Raw genomic sequence first — 15,973 nt, 5'->3', positions numbered from 1 at the left:
TCATCCATTTTGTTCACTCATCTTCAACAATTCATTTCTAATTCATTTCAACTCCAAAAATTATGGAATTTTTTGCATAATGATCACATGAATGTCTACTTTTTTATCATTATTTTTCCAGATTTTTCTGATCAATGAATTTTAAATGGCCTTAGGGTTTGTGTTATGTGACCAAAAATGATACATGTTGCCAAAACAATTGTGAAATACTCATGTTGCATCCATTGGTTCTGAAATTTTTTGTGGAGAAACTAGACTCATTCATCTTCATTTTGGTATAAAGTTTGTGCATTTATTATATGTGGATTGAGAGCTTTGACTTTTGGAAGTTAGGTGTGACAATTTGTGTCACACCATGAATGTGCATTTTCCCAATTTTGTTAACTTGCTTCCTTACATCCAAATGACCCCAAATTTTGCATGATCCCTCCCTTACATGTCTAGTTGACTTATGATTTTTCTTGGAATTAATTGTGCTGTTTTCCATTTATTTGAGATTTTTCTTCCCTGCCTAGTCAAATGTTGACTTTTTGTGCTACATGTTGCCAAATCCTTTGGGAAATTCTCATACCATATTGTATGATCATGAAATTTCATATGTGATAACTAGACATCTTGAGCTTTGCATTGGTGTTAATCTCATTCATTTCTCATCTGTTTTCAATTTGATATGATTTTTTGAAGTTGACCCATGTTTGTTGACCTTCATTGTGCATGCTTGAATTTGGTTTGACTTCTTGATTTTAATTGACTGCCTTCCTCTCATCCAAATGCCATGAAATTTGACATGCTTACCATGCTAGATGTTAGGATTGAGTGTGATTTATTTGATGATTTTTGAAAATATTTGGGTTGACTTTTGATGCAAGTCATTCTGTTGACTTCTTTGAGCTTCATTTGCCTTACTTTGACTTCAAATGTTCATGAAATGATGATAGTGATTGATATGCATGTGAACCCAATTGGAATTACTCCTTGATTGATTGAATTTGATTTTGATTGAATATGGTTTGCTGTTTTGACTTTTTCATTCACTTTTGACCCTAGGCTTGCCCTAGTGGTCCAGTTACTTACTGTTGAGTTTGTGTTTTCAGGTTGGGCACTAAATGACCATTGAGATCACTTTAATTTGGTTGAGCTTGGTTATATGTCATTGAGCTAACCCTTGTTTTGTAGGTGGCTTGACTCATGTGCTTGAGTCTTGTGCCTTGCACAGTTGACCATCTGTGTTGACTGTTTACCAATTCCTTTTGATTTAAACTTTTGAACTGTTTGCTGATTGTTTTGACTTTTTCAGGTACCTTAGTTGCTTAAGTTCTCTGAACTTGCTTTGCTTTGCTTTTTAGCAACTTGCTTGAGGTATAATCTCTGTTACTTCATGTAGTCTGGAGACCCGGCCTGTTACCTGGCCGGGCAAACTGTCTGAAGTCCTCCTTAAGAGGCGATGCTTGTGTATGTTTAATTTGTCCTTGTACAGAGTCAAAGACCTCCTGAGTGAAGAGGCAATTGGCAGAACCCAAGGGATAAGCAACCTATCCCCTGCTATTCAGTGTGTCTTCTGTCTTGCTCACACCACTGTGTTGATGCATTTCAGATAAAAACCCAAGATCTTGTGCAATTGCACAGTTGAGTCAGTTTTAAATGTGTAGAAGGGTTCCCACTTTCTGAACCCACACATTCTTGTCAAATGCTCTCCCTGATCAGGGATAGAAGCAATGAGGCACACCCCTCATCTCCTTTCATCTGCTTCACCTTAGCCTCTCAATGGCAAGGTTAAGAGCAACATTTCACCCCATTCCAGAGGTTTGTTTGTTGAGGTTGATATGACCCCTCAACTAAAACCTAACCCCTGTGTGAGCCTCTTGTGTGTATATAGTGTGTGCTATCTGTGGTTGTGATTGCTTTGCTTCTTAGGCTAGCTTAGACTTGCTTCCTGTGCAAGTTAGGTTTAGTTTAGACTAATCCTTGTTTGCTTTCGCCCTCGTTGCGATCCTTTCTCTCGCCCTCGTTGCGATCGAGCCTTTTCCTTTCTCTCGCCCTCGTTGCGATCCTTTCTCTTGCCCTCGTTGCGATCGAGCCTTTTCCTTTCTCTCGCCCTCGTTGCGATCGAGACTTTCCCTTTCTCTTGCCCTAGTTGCAATCGAGTCCTTTTTCCCTGCCTGCCGAACTACGGCAACTCTGATTCTCATGTTCAGATGAGATACGTAGGCACGAGACGCGATGTCTTGCCGAGTTTGACTAACCACTAACACTAATTCTCTTCTCTCGCCCTCGTTGCGATTGAGACTCTTTTCTCTCGCCCTCGTTGTGATTGAGACCTCCCCTTTCTCTTGCCCTAGTTGCAATCGAGACCCTTGCTTCCTGTGCAAGCCTTGTCTAGGATAGGTTGGCCCTTGTGCCATTTAGCTAGAAACCTTAACTTAGGGTTGACTTTGCATGACAACATCTAGGCTCGAGTCGTAGTCTCCCTAGAGTTGTGTCTCCCTCTGTTATCTGGTTAGGCTAGATCCTTGTCCCTGCGTAGGGGAACTACATCGCCCTGATCTTCATACCAGATGAAGTATGTAGGCAGGAGATTGAGCTGATCTCTCCGGGCGCCCTTTTTCTTTTTTGTGCGTGTTTGGCAACTATTAGGCTCGAGCTCTAGTCTCCCTTTTAGTTTGTTTGTTCGCCCTTTTTCTTTTCACCCTTTGTGTCTTAACCACCCTTGTGTGTGTTCTGGTTGGAGTCCGACATAAGTCCAGCGATTGGCAGTTGGTTTCCTGTGTGTGTTTAGGTTCGGATGTCAATGTAAGTCCAGCGATTGGCATTTGGGCTCCGCGTTTGCCTCTTTGCGTGTGTTTTCGGTTCGGATGCGGATGTAAGTCCAGTGATTGGCATTCGGGCTCCACGTTTGCCTGTGTGTGTTTTGCTTGTTTGCGTGCGTGTCAGCCGAGCTACGAATGCTCTGATTCTTCTCTCGTCCGAGAAGATACGTATGCATAGGATGCGACATCCTAGCGAGCATGTGTCGTTTCCCCAGTCCGAACTACTTCGACTCTGATGTCTATGCCTGATAGACTAAGTAGGCCCAGGATGCGATATCCTGCCGAGTCAGTTTCAGTCAGTTTCTCGTGTCTCTTTCAGCCAGTGTGTGTGTGTGTGAGCAGCGTTTTAGCAACCATTTTCCTTCCTTTTGTGCGTGGATCCCGTAGAGTACTACGGATGCGTAGGGGGCCTAATACCTTCCCTTCGCATAACCGACTCCCGAACCCATCCTCTTTGGTCGCGAGACCATGTTCTTTCCCAGGTTTACTTCGAGCGTTTCCTTTCCCTCTTTTGGGATAAATAACGCACGGTGGCGGCTCTGTTGTTTCTTTCTTTTCCCGCCGGTTTTTCGCGTAATGCGACACACATGTACCAAGAAGAGGTACATTGGAGAATTCACCACAAGAGTCGATAATCTGCACACCATCATGCACACGATTGTACCAAGAGATATCATCATTAGTGAGAGACATAAGTCTCGTGGATCACCGTAGATATCCCTTGTTCTCCTTGAAGGCGACCGTCTATGGTAAGTGAGAAATAAACCACTTATACAACAGAGGCAAACAGCACACAATGGCACCACCACCCTTTGCATTCCTCATATGCAAAGAAAAATAAGTGTCACCCAACAGAGTCGGAACGGGATTAAGAGCCGAGAAAATCCTAATAGCGTTCACATCCACAAACTTATCGATGTTGGGGAACAACATTAGCCCATAGATGAGGAGTACAAATATGGCTTCAAAAGCATCCTCACTCGTGGCCTTCCCATACATAGTAGCTTAAGCAATGAGGAACTCATAAGGGAGACCTTGAATTCCACCTTTGGTAGTCATATAAGCACCAACCAGGGATTCGTCTATATGCAACATGTCATCTATCTCTCGAGAAGTAGGAATACTCTCTACGCCACTGAACGACAACTGGTCTAGAATAGGTATACCCACAAGGTAGGCATACTCCTCAAGCGTAGGCAAAAGCTGGAAATCCGGAAAAGTGAAGCAACAGTACAAAGGATCATAAAACTGCACCAATACAGTCATCAACCCTTCATCCACCTGAGTAGTCAGAAGAGGAAGAAGCTTCCCAAAACGAGCCTTGAAACCCAAGGGATCTAATACATAGGATGTCAAATTCCTTTGTTCTTTCAAATCTGGTTGTCTGAAGCTGTACTTCTTTGTATTCCTTCTTTGGCTTTCCATGTCTGAAAATTTGCAAATAGACCTCTTAAGTTCCTTGAAAATTTTCTTATTATTTTGATGATATGGATGCAAATGGGTGCATGAATGCATGAATGCAACAATCACACTCAAGGATCAAGCAAAGCACACCAAACAAAGGTCATGGGATGGATCATATTATCCTTAATATCAATCATCCATTTTGGTGGATTATGGTTTACACCTTATCAACACCCAAGTTCCATTGATATTAAGGATATATGAAAAGATCAACCATGAATCAAGGGTTTGTTGTAAATCATGAGCATGAAGTCTCGGTTTAGAACCACCCAAAGGGAGTGTACTAGGGTTTAACCTGCCAAACATGTTCTACAAAGGGTTCCCATAGTCATCATCCCATCTTTCGGATATTATCGGAGAAACGACTACTCGTATTCGAAAAATATTCTCAAGAGAGACTCTTATGAGTGTAGTATCGCATAACAATCGTATCAAATCTTACACTTGAACGACTTTCACACTACATCCTAAGAATAGGCCAAGATGGGCTTGGTAAACTAAGGTCCTTGGCTTCTAAGGTCTATGTTGGAAAGAGTAATGTCTAACCACAACTACTTGTGTGACATTATTGATCCCAACATGACCTCCACCAAGTGAATGGACTTGCAAATCAACTTGCTAAGGAATAACTCCACACAAGTCAACAAGACTATGCCATTCTCCTATCCTAAGTGCACTCGAGTTCGAGTATAGAACTCATCTCACCAAGATCACCAAGCATACAAGGAATTAATATTCAAGCAATTCAATCATTACATACAATACAGTAATCCCAAATTGCACAAAAATATGTCACAAAACAATATACAACACAATACAACACAACATGAAAAGTAGACAAAACCCACTAGGTCAATACATTTCCGTAGCAGAGTCGCCACTTCTCTGTAGCGGAGTATTCGTTACCATTAGAGATATTGACTAAATCTAAAAAAGTTTTATCGAATCAAAAACTAGTAAAAAAGTCAGAGATCTGGGTAAGGGGTTGGTTATGCAATGGGAAGGTGTTAGGCACCCAAAACATTCTAGGTACTCCTAGGGAGCCCTTTTCACATTGGTTGTAAGGTTGTTGTTTTTGTGAAAATTTGTTTGTGCAAACATGATTGAAGAGATGAGAAGAGAATGTACAAGTTATTTACATTTTGTGTTTGGATGGATGAACCCATTGCCTACGTACCATCTTTAAAAAAGATTAGGATCAAAACCTCGTAGTTCAGGGTAAAAATCTCAAAATGAGTTGGTGAATTGATTGGTCCAAAAGCCTTAAGGTCTTTTATTATCCAAGGGAGAAAACTCAACCTAAAACCACAAATCCACCATGTGAGGGTAGCTTCAACATGCTAGTTAGGGGTTAACCCTATAATAAGCATGGAAGACTCATTGTCCATCACTAAGGATACAGGTGAGTATTATATCTACCTCAAGGATAACTCAAAACTAATAGCTAAAGGTTGGGAAAAAAATTGATTAAGAAAGTGGCCATTGAAACCACAAAAAGGACATTTGAGTGGGTTATATTTACCAATGAAAAGTATTTACAAAATATGGTCAAAGTTGACTTAAAGATTCAATTTAAGATAAGTGTTATGAAAAGAAATTTTAAAAATCAAAAGCATAAGGCTTAGGTTTCTAATGTTGAAAACAAGTGTTAAATGTTTGCACAAGGGTTTTGGCTTGGGTTAGAGTGGAGAGAAGAAGAAGAAGAATGACTAAAGTCCTAAACATACAAGAGATAAGGGGCAAGAAGCAAAACCACACATGGAGTTCCTCTCTTGAGATCATATTGATGATCCAAGTAGCTCCCATCCTTTGGAATAAGCAATCACATAAGCATAAACTCAAGCAATCAACAATCAAATGGACTTTTAAAAAGCTCCTCAATGTATCTTGGATCTCTATCTCTTAGAAGCTCATGACAATGGTTCCTCCATTTGGCTCAATGTTGGAATCCCTAGCACAAGAACACACACATCAAAAGATTCTAGCAAACAAAACAAGGAATGGACAAGAGGAGTTTAGAAGTTGGTCCTTTCAAGGTCATCTTTCAACATTAAGCATTCTAAAGGCATGAGGCCTAGTTTCTCTTTGACATTTATAGCACTCTAAAGGCCCAATGCCTAGTTTCTCTTTGACTCCAAATTTGCATAGGGAAAGTCCTAAAGTCTAAGTCCATTTGTCCAATTTCTTTGCATTTGGTCCACAACAATCAAAACAAAACACAAGCACAATAGTATATACACAATTATGTGCTCAAGTGAGCAAAAGACAAATGGCAATAACATAAACATGTGCTCAAGTGAGCAAAAGGAAAAAGCAAATGAATAATATGTACAAGAATAGTAAGTTGCATAAAAAATAAAGTGCAAAAAGTAAATGTTAATGGTTAATGGTTAGTGTTAGTAGTTAGTGTGCCATAAGGCAAATTTAGCGCTATGTTAAGCAATCGTAATTGGACTTATGTAGAAGTCACAACTATCTGAGGACGGTCAATAATAATGTAGGCAACAACACAAGTTAGAAGTCTTGATTAGTCAATCAAGTTCCAACAACTTGCCATGCCAAAAGAAAAAAGTGAATTGATCTTGTATTGGTTTAAGTCCTTTGCATGGTTTAGGAAACAACATATCCTTAATGCAAGGCCATTCACTTGATCAATTGATCAAGATGAATTAGATTTGAATCAAGGAAGATTAAGTCTCCCTAATCAATGTTAACTTATCAACCTTCAACTCATTGATCAAAAAGAAAAAAAAGAAAAAAAAGAAGGAGATGAATAAGATGGATGATGGAAAATGGAAATAAAAAGAATAAAAGGCATTAAATGAAATAGAATGTACCAATCAACAAGTGTTGACCCATGACATCGAGGATCATGGTCAAATAATCAAAAACAGAAGTGAGATGAAGATTGGAGGTCAAGAAATGAACAAAATATTTTTTTGGCATTTTTAATATAAACTTGAATTAAAATGATAAAGAAAGGTCAAACTTCAAAATCACCTCAAATCAACCTTGAAAGGTCCAAGTGATTTATCCTAAGTTCAACAAGGTCAAACAAAGTTTGACAAAAAAATTTCAGCATTTTTAAAAGTCAGAAACTATTTTTAATCAATTAAAAATGAATAAAATAACATAATTGAACTAAAATCTCAAATAAATCTCAAATCAATTAATAAATTGAGGAGAATATTTTTCATAGATCCATCATCATTCAAATAGGTTGAGAAAATATTTTTGTATTTTTTGAATATTAAAAACTATTTAAAATGAATTAAAAATAACCAGAAAAGAGAAAATTCACAAAAAATATCAAATGACAAAATAAAAAATATTAAAAATCATTTTTAGAAACTAGAATTTAAATGGAGAAGAATGCAACTGGTCCCATATTTTTTGGAATTAAAATGAAGAAGTTATGAATTTTTGAAAATAAAGGAAATAAAAGAAATAAAATAGAATTTAAGAAAATCAGAAAAAAAACCACAGGCGTCTGATCAAGCCTCATTAATTGACGTGGTTGATCAGAAGGATGTGAGATGCGCGCTCATGGTGAGTCCAAGTCAAACGCGTCACACCTGACATTATTAAAAGTAATCCAAACGCATGGCTGAGATTAAAACGTGGGAGATGCATCCAATGGTCCAGATTCAATCTGGCATGGTGGACGGTGGCCAGCGCCACCGTCTTCTCCGGCGAGCACTCAAGCTCCGACCAAAGTTGCAGGTCCTCCAAACTCAACCAAAACTCACGATCCAGGTACCAAATTAAAGCTAGGGTGATGTACATCACCCCTGTGCCATCTATTTCTACTCTAGATCTCCATAGTGAGAGAAATCAGAGGTTGAAACTTGATGGTGTTCATCATGAACTTGCTCGATTTTGAAAATTGAGCATACAACAATGATGCCTCTATAGAGAGGACTTCAGACAACACAATAGCCAGACAAATAGATCAAAGATTAAGGAGTTTCGAAGAAAAAACCAGTTGATGAAAACCTTTGAAATGTGGAGCTTTGAGTCACTTTCCTTGCTTCCTCTTGCTAAACAGAACTTCTATGGACTAGATGATGAAGGTTTAGGAACTTTAGATCTAAAGATTCAACCAAATTCTCAGTTACCATGAAGGATAGTCTTTTGAAGTTGTATGACTGTAATCAGAAGCTTGTTATGGAGTCCGAACAGGGAATGAATAGAACATTCAAGGTGAATGTTAAAACTGCAGACTATGAATGCCTTAGCGCAACAAATGTTGTGAAGGAAAGTGAGATGTAACACAAAAGATTTGGTCATTTGAACTTCAGAAGCTTAGGGCATCTAAATTCAAAGAAACTGGTACATGGAATTCCTGCAATTGAGAAACCAGAAAAGTCATGCAATGTGTGCATGAGGAGGAAGCAACCAAGACCGCCATTCACATCAAAAGTAGCTCCAAGAGAAAAACATGCTTTGGGAGTAGTGCATTATGATGTGTGTGGACCATTTCCAGAACCTTCATTAGGATGGAATAAATATTATGTCATTTGTGGATGAGTTCACAAGGATGACATGGGTATCCCTTATAAAGTTCAAACCTGAGGTGTTTACTGAATTCAGAATCAAGGCTGAGAAACAGGGTAGTCATACTCTGAAGATTCTCAGAACTGATGGTGTAGGTGAGTATAACTCTATAAAGTTTAAGAAGTTTGGTGAGGATAATGGAATTGAGCATGAAATGAATGCTCCGTATACTCCTCAACATAATGGTCTGAAAGGAGAAACTGAAGTTTGCTTGATATGACAAGGAGCATGCTAAAGGAGAAAAAGCTTCCTAACAATTTGTGGGGAGAAGTTGTTGCCACTGCACCATATGTGCTCAACAGGTGTCCAACCAAGAAGCTGAAGGAAATTGTTCCTTTTGAGAGGTGGACTGGAAATAAGCAAAGTGTGATTCATTTTAGAGTATTTGGTTATGTCTGTTATAAACACATTTTAGATGCTACTAGAAAGAAACTCTATGATAGAAGCAAGGTGATATTACTGATGGGGTATCATAATACAAGTGCTTATAAGCTTTATTGTCCATTCATTAATAAGGTTGAAGTCAGTAGAGATGTTGTTGTTAAAGAGTTAGAATTTTGGGATTGGAGCAAGTCTCAATCCAACTCCAGCGCAGAGTTAACTTCTAAAGATATTGATTCTGATTCTGAAGATGAGTCAGAGCCTGAAAATGATTATGATAGCGAGTCAGAATCAAAAGGCAAGATTGATTCTAAGGAAGAATATGATTCTGATCCAGATTCTGATGGTGATTCAGATTCTGGTGATCCAGATTCTGACTGTGATTCAGATTTTGGTGGTAGTCCATATTCTGGGAATATTCCAGATTCTGAAGGTGGTAATGCTTTTGAATTTGGTACTTATGGAGTTCCAACATCTGATACTGTTCCATAATCAGAAGGTTTTGAACAAGTTCAGAGGTCACAAAGGATCAGAAACATTCTGAGAAGGTTTGCAGAGTTTGGCATGCTGCAAGATACTGAAGTAGATTCTGAAGGGGGAGTTATTCAGTGTGCCATGTTAGTAGACTCTGAACCCGTGAGTAAGGAAGATGCTCTAAAGTAGAAAGTCTGGTTGACAACCATGAAAGAAGAACTTGATGCCATAGAGAGAAACAAGACTTGGAAGCCGACAAAACTTTCAAAGAACAAGAAAGCCATCAACGTGAGATGGGTTTATAAGGTGAAGCTAAAGCAGATGGATCAATTGGCAGACCCAAAGCAAAGTTAGTTATGAGAGGTTTTCTTCAGAAACCTGGGTTATATTACTTTGAAGTGATTGCGAATGTAGAAAGACATAAAACAAGCAGGCTGGTGATTATGATAGCTGCTAACAGGAATTGGCCTCTGATGCATTAAGACGTGAAATCTGCATTTCTGAATGGTCCATTGGAATAAGAGGTTTATGTGTCACAACCTCCTAGATTTAAGAAAAAGAATCAAGAAGGGGTGATGTACAGGTTACACAAAGATTTGTATGGACAAAAGAAAGCCCATAGAGCTTGGAATTTAAAAATTTATCCATTTTTCAAGAAACTGGGATTTTAGAAATGTGAGATGGAGTATGGTGTCTATGTTCAACATACTTTTGAAGGCAATGTGATTCTGGTGTGCCTGTGTGTTGATGACATATTGCTAATAGAATGTTGTGATCATGAGATAGTTAAGTTCAAGAAGGAGATCGTGAATGAGTTTGAGATGACTGATCTATGATATATGGTTTATTTTCTAGGGATGTAGATTATGTACTCTAAGAAAGGCATAAATTTACATTAACTAAAATATGTACTTGAGTTTCTGAAGAGGTTTGAGCTATTGAATTGTAAAGTTATTGTCACACCTGCTGATACAAATCAGAAATTGGATTCGGATTCTGATGGTGATGATGTAGATGCGACAACATTTAAGCAATTGGTAGGGTCTCTGAGATATTTGTGTAATATCATACTTGATATTTGCTATGCAGTTGAAATTGTGAGTAAGTTTATGAGTAAACCGAAGTGGTCTCATTACCAAGTTGTTGTCAAAATTCTTTGGTATATAAAGGAAACTCTTAAGTATGGAGTTTTGTTCCCTTCTGGTGCTTAAATTGACTCTGAATTTTTGAGTTACTCAGATTCTAATTGGTGTGGAGATAAGATTGACAGAAGAAATACTTATAAGTACTTGTTTATGTTTTTGGGAATTCATATTTCTTAATGTTCCAAGAAGTAACAAGTTGTTGCTTTGTCAACTTGTGAAGCAGAATATATTATAGGTGTTGTGACTGCATGTCAAGCTGTGTGACTTCTGAATATACTGGAGGATCTGAAAATCAAAGTAAACAAGCCTATGAAGTTGATGATTGATAACAAGTATGCAATCTAGCCAAGAACCCAGTGCTGCATGGGAGAAGCAAGCATATTGAGACTAAGTATCACTTTCTGAGAAATCAGGTTCAGAATTAAGTGCTAGAAGTGGGGCACTGTAGCATCCAAAAGCAGCTCGCTCATGTTTTGACGAAGGCTATGAAGACTGATCAATTTCTCCGCTTTCTGTAGTATCTAGAAGTAACATCCAGAAGCAGCTCGCATATATATATATATATATATATATATATATATATATATATATATATATATATATATATATATATATATATATATATATATATAGAGAGAGAGAGAGAGAGAGAGAGATATTAATTGTATGCATTGTCAGTGTAACAAGTTTTACACTGTCAATGCATCACAATCATTTGTCTGTATTATTTTTTAAATATTTCAAATAAAAGTCAGACAGTGTAAAAAATCTTTACACTGTCAGTGTATATCAATTATATATATATATATATATATATATATATATATATATATATATATATATATATATATATATATATATATATATATATATATATATATATATATATATATATATATATATATATATATATATTAATTAGCTTCTCTAGAATAAAAGTATAAATCAAAACTCATCTATAAACAAAATGACATATCTCTACGCAAATTGATATAATTGGTGAGCCTCTGATCTTAAATTTTTTTTTTTTAAATTGAAAATAAATTAACAAATATTACCTTACACTTTTTTAATATTATTTTTATATCAAATTTGAAGAGGAGTATATTTTATCTTTAACTTACATTACTCTCTTGTTAATTTTTATAAGATAAGTTTTTTTCAATTTATATTTATATTAATTTTACTTTTTTCCCACATACATTTATAGTATATAAAATAAAAAGTAAAACTTATAAATAAAAAATTGACCAATCTCTACATAAAATATATATATATATATATATATATATATATATATATATATATATATATATATATATATATATATATTTGTTTCTTTTTTAATAAAATATGAAACATAACTAATAGAAAAACTTTGACTAATCTCCACAAAAATTGCTTTAATTGATAATTCTCTCTAAATATTTTAATTTAATACTTTTTAATATATTATATTAAATATTTTGATTAATCATTTCAAACTTTTTTGATATCATTTTTGTTTATACTTTGTTTTAAAACTAGTATATTTTATCCCAAAGTTATACTTCTCTTTTGTTAATTTTTATAAGATCAGTTTCTTTTTAAATTTTACTAACATTAGTTTTTTCCAACAAATCTAAAATAAAAATAATTCTCATTAAATTATATTTCCAATACATTTTTGACCTCATTATTTTATCTTTATATAATTAGTTTATGGTCAGAATTTCTTTTAAATAAGTAGGATGCGACGGATTTAAATTTATACGGATTGTACGGTTATCAGATACTATGCATAGCTACCCATTATATCTCTCTTAAATTAAATGAGTAGTCTTTCAATTTCAAAATCAATTTTCAAAGAAACTGTGAAAGAGACAGAGATCTAGTGAGTCATAGCCATGATGGTGCCAAGTAGCTTTTCTATAGAAAATGAGAAATATGATGATGATGGAGTTATAAAACGAACTGGTTTGTAATTTTTTTTATCAATTAAATTTTTCCCCATTCATTCTTTTTGTTTTTAAATTTTAATTTTGACATATATATATATATATATATATATATATATATATATATATATATATATATATATATATATATATATATATATATATATATATATATATATATATATATATATATATATATGTTGTGATTTTAACTTTGACAATGGTATAATTATGAAGGAACATGGGTAACTGCAAGTGCACACATAGTGAGTGCTGTGATAGGATCTGGAGTTTTGTCATTGTCATGGGCTGTTGCACAATTGGGGTGGATTGGAGGAACTGTCTCTCTCCTAATCTTCTCACTCATCACTCTCCTCACTTCTTCTCTCACAGCTGATTGCTATAGGTATCCTGATCCTGTTCATGGAGTCAGAAATCCTACCTACAAAGTAATGGTAAAAAATATTTTAGGTAATCACAAAATTTAATTTTTATTGTTTTTAGTTCATTTTTACAATATTTGTATAAATTTTTATTATATATTATCTTTCTGCGGTATATATCTTGTGTGACAGGTAGGTTTCTGAGCGCGATTAAAAAACATGCGTGATATTTCATTTTAATTATTGATTATTGATGTATACAGATCTAACGATTGAGAATTGATTAATCTCATAGAAAGACCGCACCAATCTCGTCTAATTTATATCTTAGACAAATATAGATCTAACCATCGAAATTTAATTTAACTAGTTGAGGGTAGGAAACTTTTAGGTAACTACAAATTTTTTGTTTTTAAAGATTTTTAAAGCTAAGAGCATCATCAACTTGTATTTACATGTAACTTTTCTTTTCTTTTTCAATAGGAGGATTTCAATATAAGCTTTGTGCATTGGCTCAGTACACAAATCTTGTAGGTGTTACCATTGGCTTCACTCTCACAGGATCCATTAGCATGGAGTAAGAACTTCAAAAATCTCTCACTAAATAAATTCTATAATTTTATATTACTGTACACAAAAGTAAAAAAATAAATTATATTATTGATAATATTAATAATAAAATTTGCTTGTTTATGGACAGGGCCATAAACAAATCAAATTGTTTTCATAAGCATGGCCATGAAGCAGACTGCTCTACTGTCACCTATCAATTTATGGCCATCTTTGGAATCTTTGAGATTATACTAAGTCAAATACCTAATTTCCATAAACTTTCATGGCTCTCTATTCTTGCTTCTGTCATGTCTTTTAGTTATGCTTTTATCGGCATCGGTCTTTCCATAGCAAAAATTGCAGGTTAGGCATTGTTTTCATATTTGTATTGACTTATTCGAAGTTATCTACCAATACGAGCAATTTTTGAACATGTACAGTCGGAGGAAACCATGTCAAGACAGGCCTTACCGGGCTCGTTGTTGGAGTGGATGTCACAAGTTCAGAAAAGATGTGGAATAGCTTTCAGGCAATTGGAAACATAGCTTTTGCTTATGCTTTCAGTATGGTCATTGTTGAAATAGAGGCAAGTAATGTTAAACAAGATTTACAGCGACTATTTATTCACTGCTAGAAGAATTACAAATATAAAACCTAATTTTGAATTATTTTCTTGTATAGGACACATTAAAATCAGTTCCACCCGAAAATCAAGTTATGAAGAAATCAAATATCGTTGGAATTTCAATCACCACATTCTTTTATTCATTATGCGGTCTTCTAGGCTACGCGGCATTTGGGAATAATGCACCAGGAAACTTTTTAACTGGATTTGGTTTTTACGAACCCTTTTGGCTCATTGACATTGCTAATATTTTCATTACTGTTCATCTCGTCGGAGCTTATCAGGTAAATAATTATTCTACAAACAAGAAATTTCTGCATAACCTTACAGAAATTGAAGATTATAGTTATTAAGTAATTCATTATGTACAGTTATTTGCACAACCAATATATTCTGCTGTGGAAAGTTGGAGTAGTAAGCGTTGGCCACAAAGAAAATTGATAACAAAAGAATATCTTGTAAGAATTCCATTGATTGGCACATGGAGAATGAACATGTTCAAGCTTATATGGAGGACAGTATATGTGATAATCATAACATTGATTTCTATCACATTTCCATTCTTCAACAACGTTGTTGGTTTTCTCGGAGCTATATCGTTCTTTCCATTGACAGTGTATTTTCCAATAGAGATGTACCTAACTCGAGCTAAAGTGCCAAAGTATTCTCTTAAATGGACTGCGATGAAGGCGCTAAGTGTGTTTTGTTTGGCTGTCACTCTTGTTGCTGCAGTTGGATCGGTTGAAGGAATAATCTCAGAGCTCAAGGCGTATAAGCCCTTCAAGTCCTATTAATCAATTTCTTCTAATGTTTAATAAACAGGTTAAGATGTTATTTTGTCAAGATTTATAGAAAAAGTTGTTAACAATATAATTGGATTATGTTTAGGAAGTTTAAGGATATTGTATTTGTAAGTTGGAAACCTTTTAAATGTTGAAGCATCTAATGTTTGAATATTTTCCAGAGCATTTGTTAATGTTTAAATGTGGGTAATGTTTGAATATTTGAGAAAGTATATAATTTTTGGAAATTTGCAACTTTCAAGTGAGGATCATTAATCACAACACATAGAATTGATAATATCTTGTAGTGATTTGTGACCTTCTTCTGGTGGTGTTTATAGGATTCGGATTAAAAAAAACATAATCCCTGATACTTCTAGTCCTGATATTTGAAATTCCACTTACATTTTGTTTGTTATTCTTTTTCAACCGAGAAAAAAGTGGCAAGGAGAGTAACAACTGATAAAAAGGCGCGAGACATTTAAGAGTGTGTTCCAAACGTTGAAAGTTCCCACCACCAGAGAAAGATTAATTATACCTCCCTGACAAAGAAAATATTGCATTCAAGATAGTAGCAAACACGGTAGAATGCTTCACGCATCTGAACATTCGCCGTGAACAGATCTGACATAAGGTTCCTCACCTGCACAACATCCCTACGCCTTCATCTTTAAAGGCAAACATAATTGACCCTGATCCAGGAGGACACCTCAAAAAGTATGTCAATGGAAATTCCTCTCGCGGACTACACAAATCTAGCTCTCATTGGCGACACGACGCATGGAGTCCCGAACCCAACAAGGCGAAGGATACATCCCAAGACTAGGGCACCAAAGTTGTGCGCCACACGCTTAACATTATAGTAT

The 15,973-nt window shown here is 35.5% G+C and overlaps 2 protein-coding genes across 2 annotated transcripts; both read left to right on the top strand.

The window, feature by feature from the left end:
• Positions 1-8,438: 8,438 nt before the first annotated feature.
• On the top strand, positions 8,439-9,701 carry LOC127096249 (uncharacterized). Its single transcript, XM_051034844.1, has 3 exons — positions 8,439-8,539; positions 8,865-9,013; positions 9,244-9,701. Exons 1-3 carry the CDS (start codon positions 8,439-8,441, stop codon positions 9,699-9,701), a joined length of 708 nt encoding a protein of 235 aa, XP_050890801.1.
• Positions 9,702-12,595: 2,894 nt separating this feature from the next.
• LOC127092004 (amino acid permease 6) lies at positions 12,596-15,281 on the top strand. The gene is made up of 7 exons (XM_051030770.1): positions 12,596-12,784; positions 13,003-13,236; positions 13,632-13,725; positions 13,849-14,063; positions 14,141-14,286; positions 14,382-14,609; positions 14,697-15,281. Exons 1-7 carry the CDS (start codon positions 12,715-12,717, stop codon positions 15,117-15,119), a joined length of 1,410 nt encoding a protein of 469 aa, XP_050886727.1. The 5' UTR covers positions 12,596-12,714; the 3' UTR covers positions 15,120-15,281.
• The last annotated feature ends 692 nt before the right edge of the window (positions 15,282-15,973 follow it).

The sequence above is a fragment of the Lathyrus oleraceus genome, chromosome 6, assembly GCF_024323335.1.
Source record: "Lathyrus oleraceus cultivar Zhongwan6 chromosome 6, CAAS_Psat_ZW6_1.0, whole genome shotgun sequence".
Classification (NCBI taxonomy): Eukaryota; Viridiplantae; Streptophyta; class Magnoliopsida; order Fabales; family Fabaceae; genus Lathyrus; species Lathyrus oleraceus.
The sequence above is the reverse complement of the archived record's forward strand: the minus strand, read 5'-3'. Positions and strand labels throughout refer to the sequence as shown.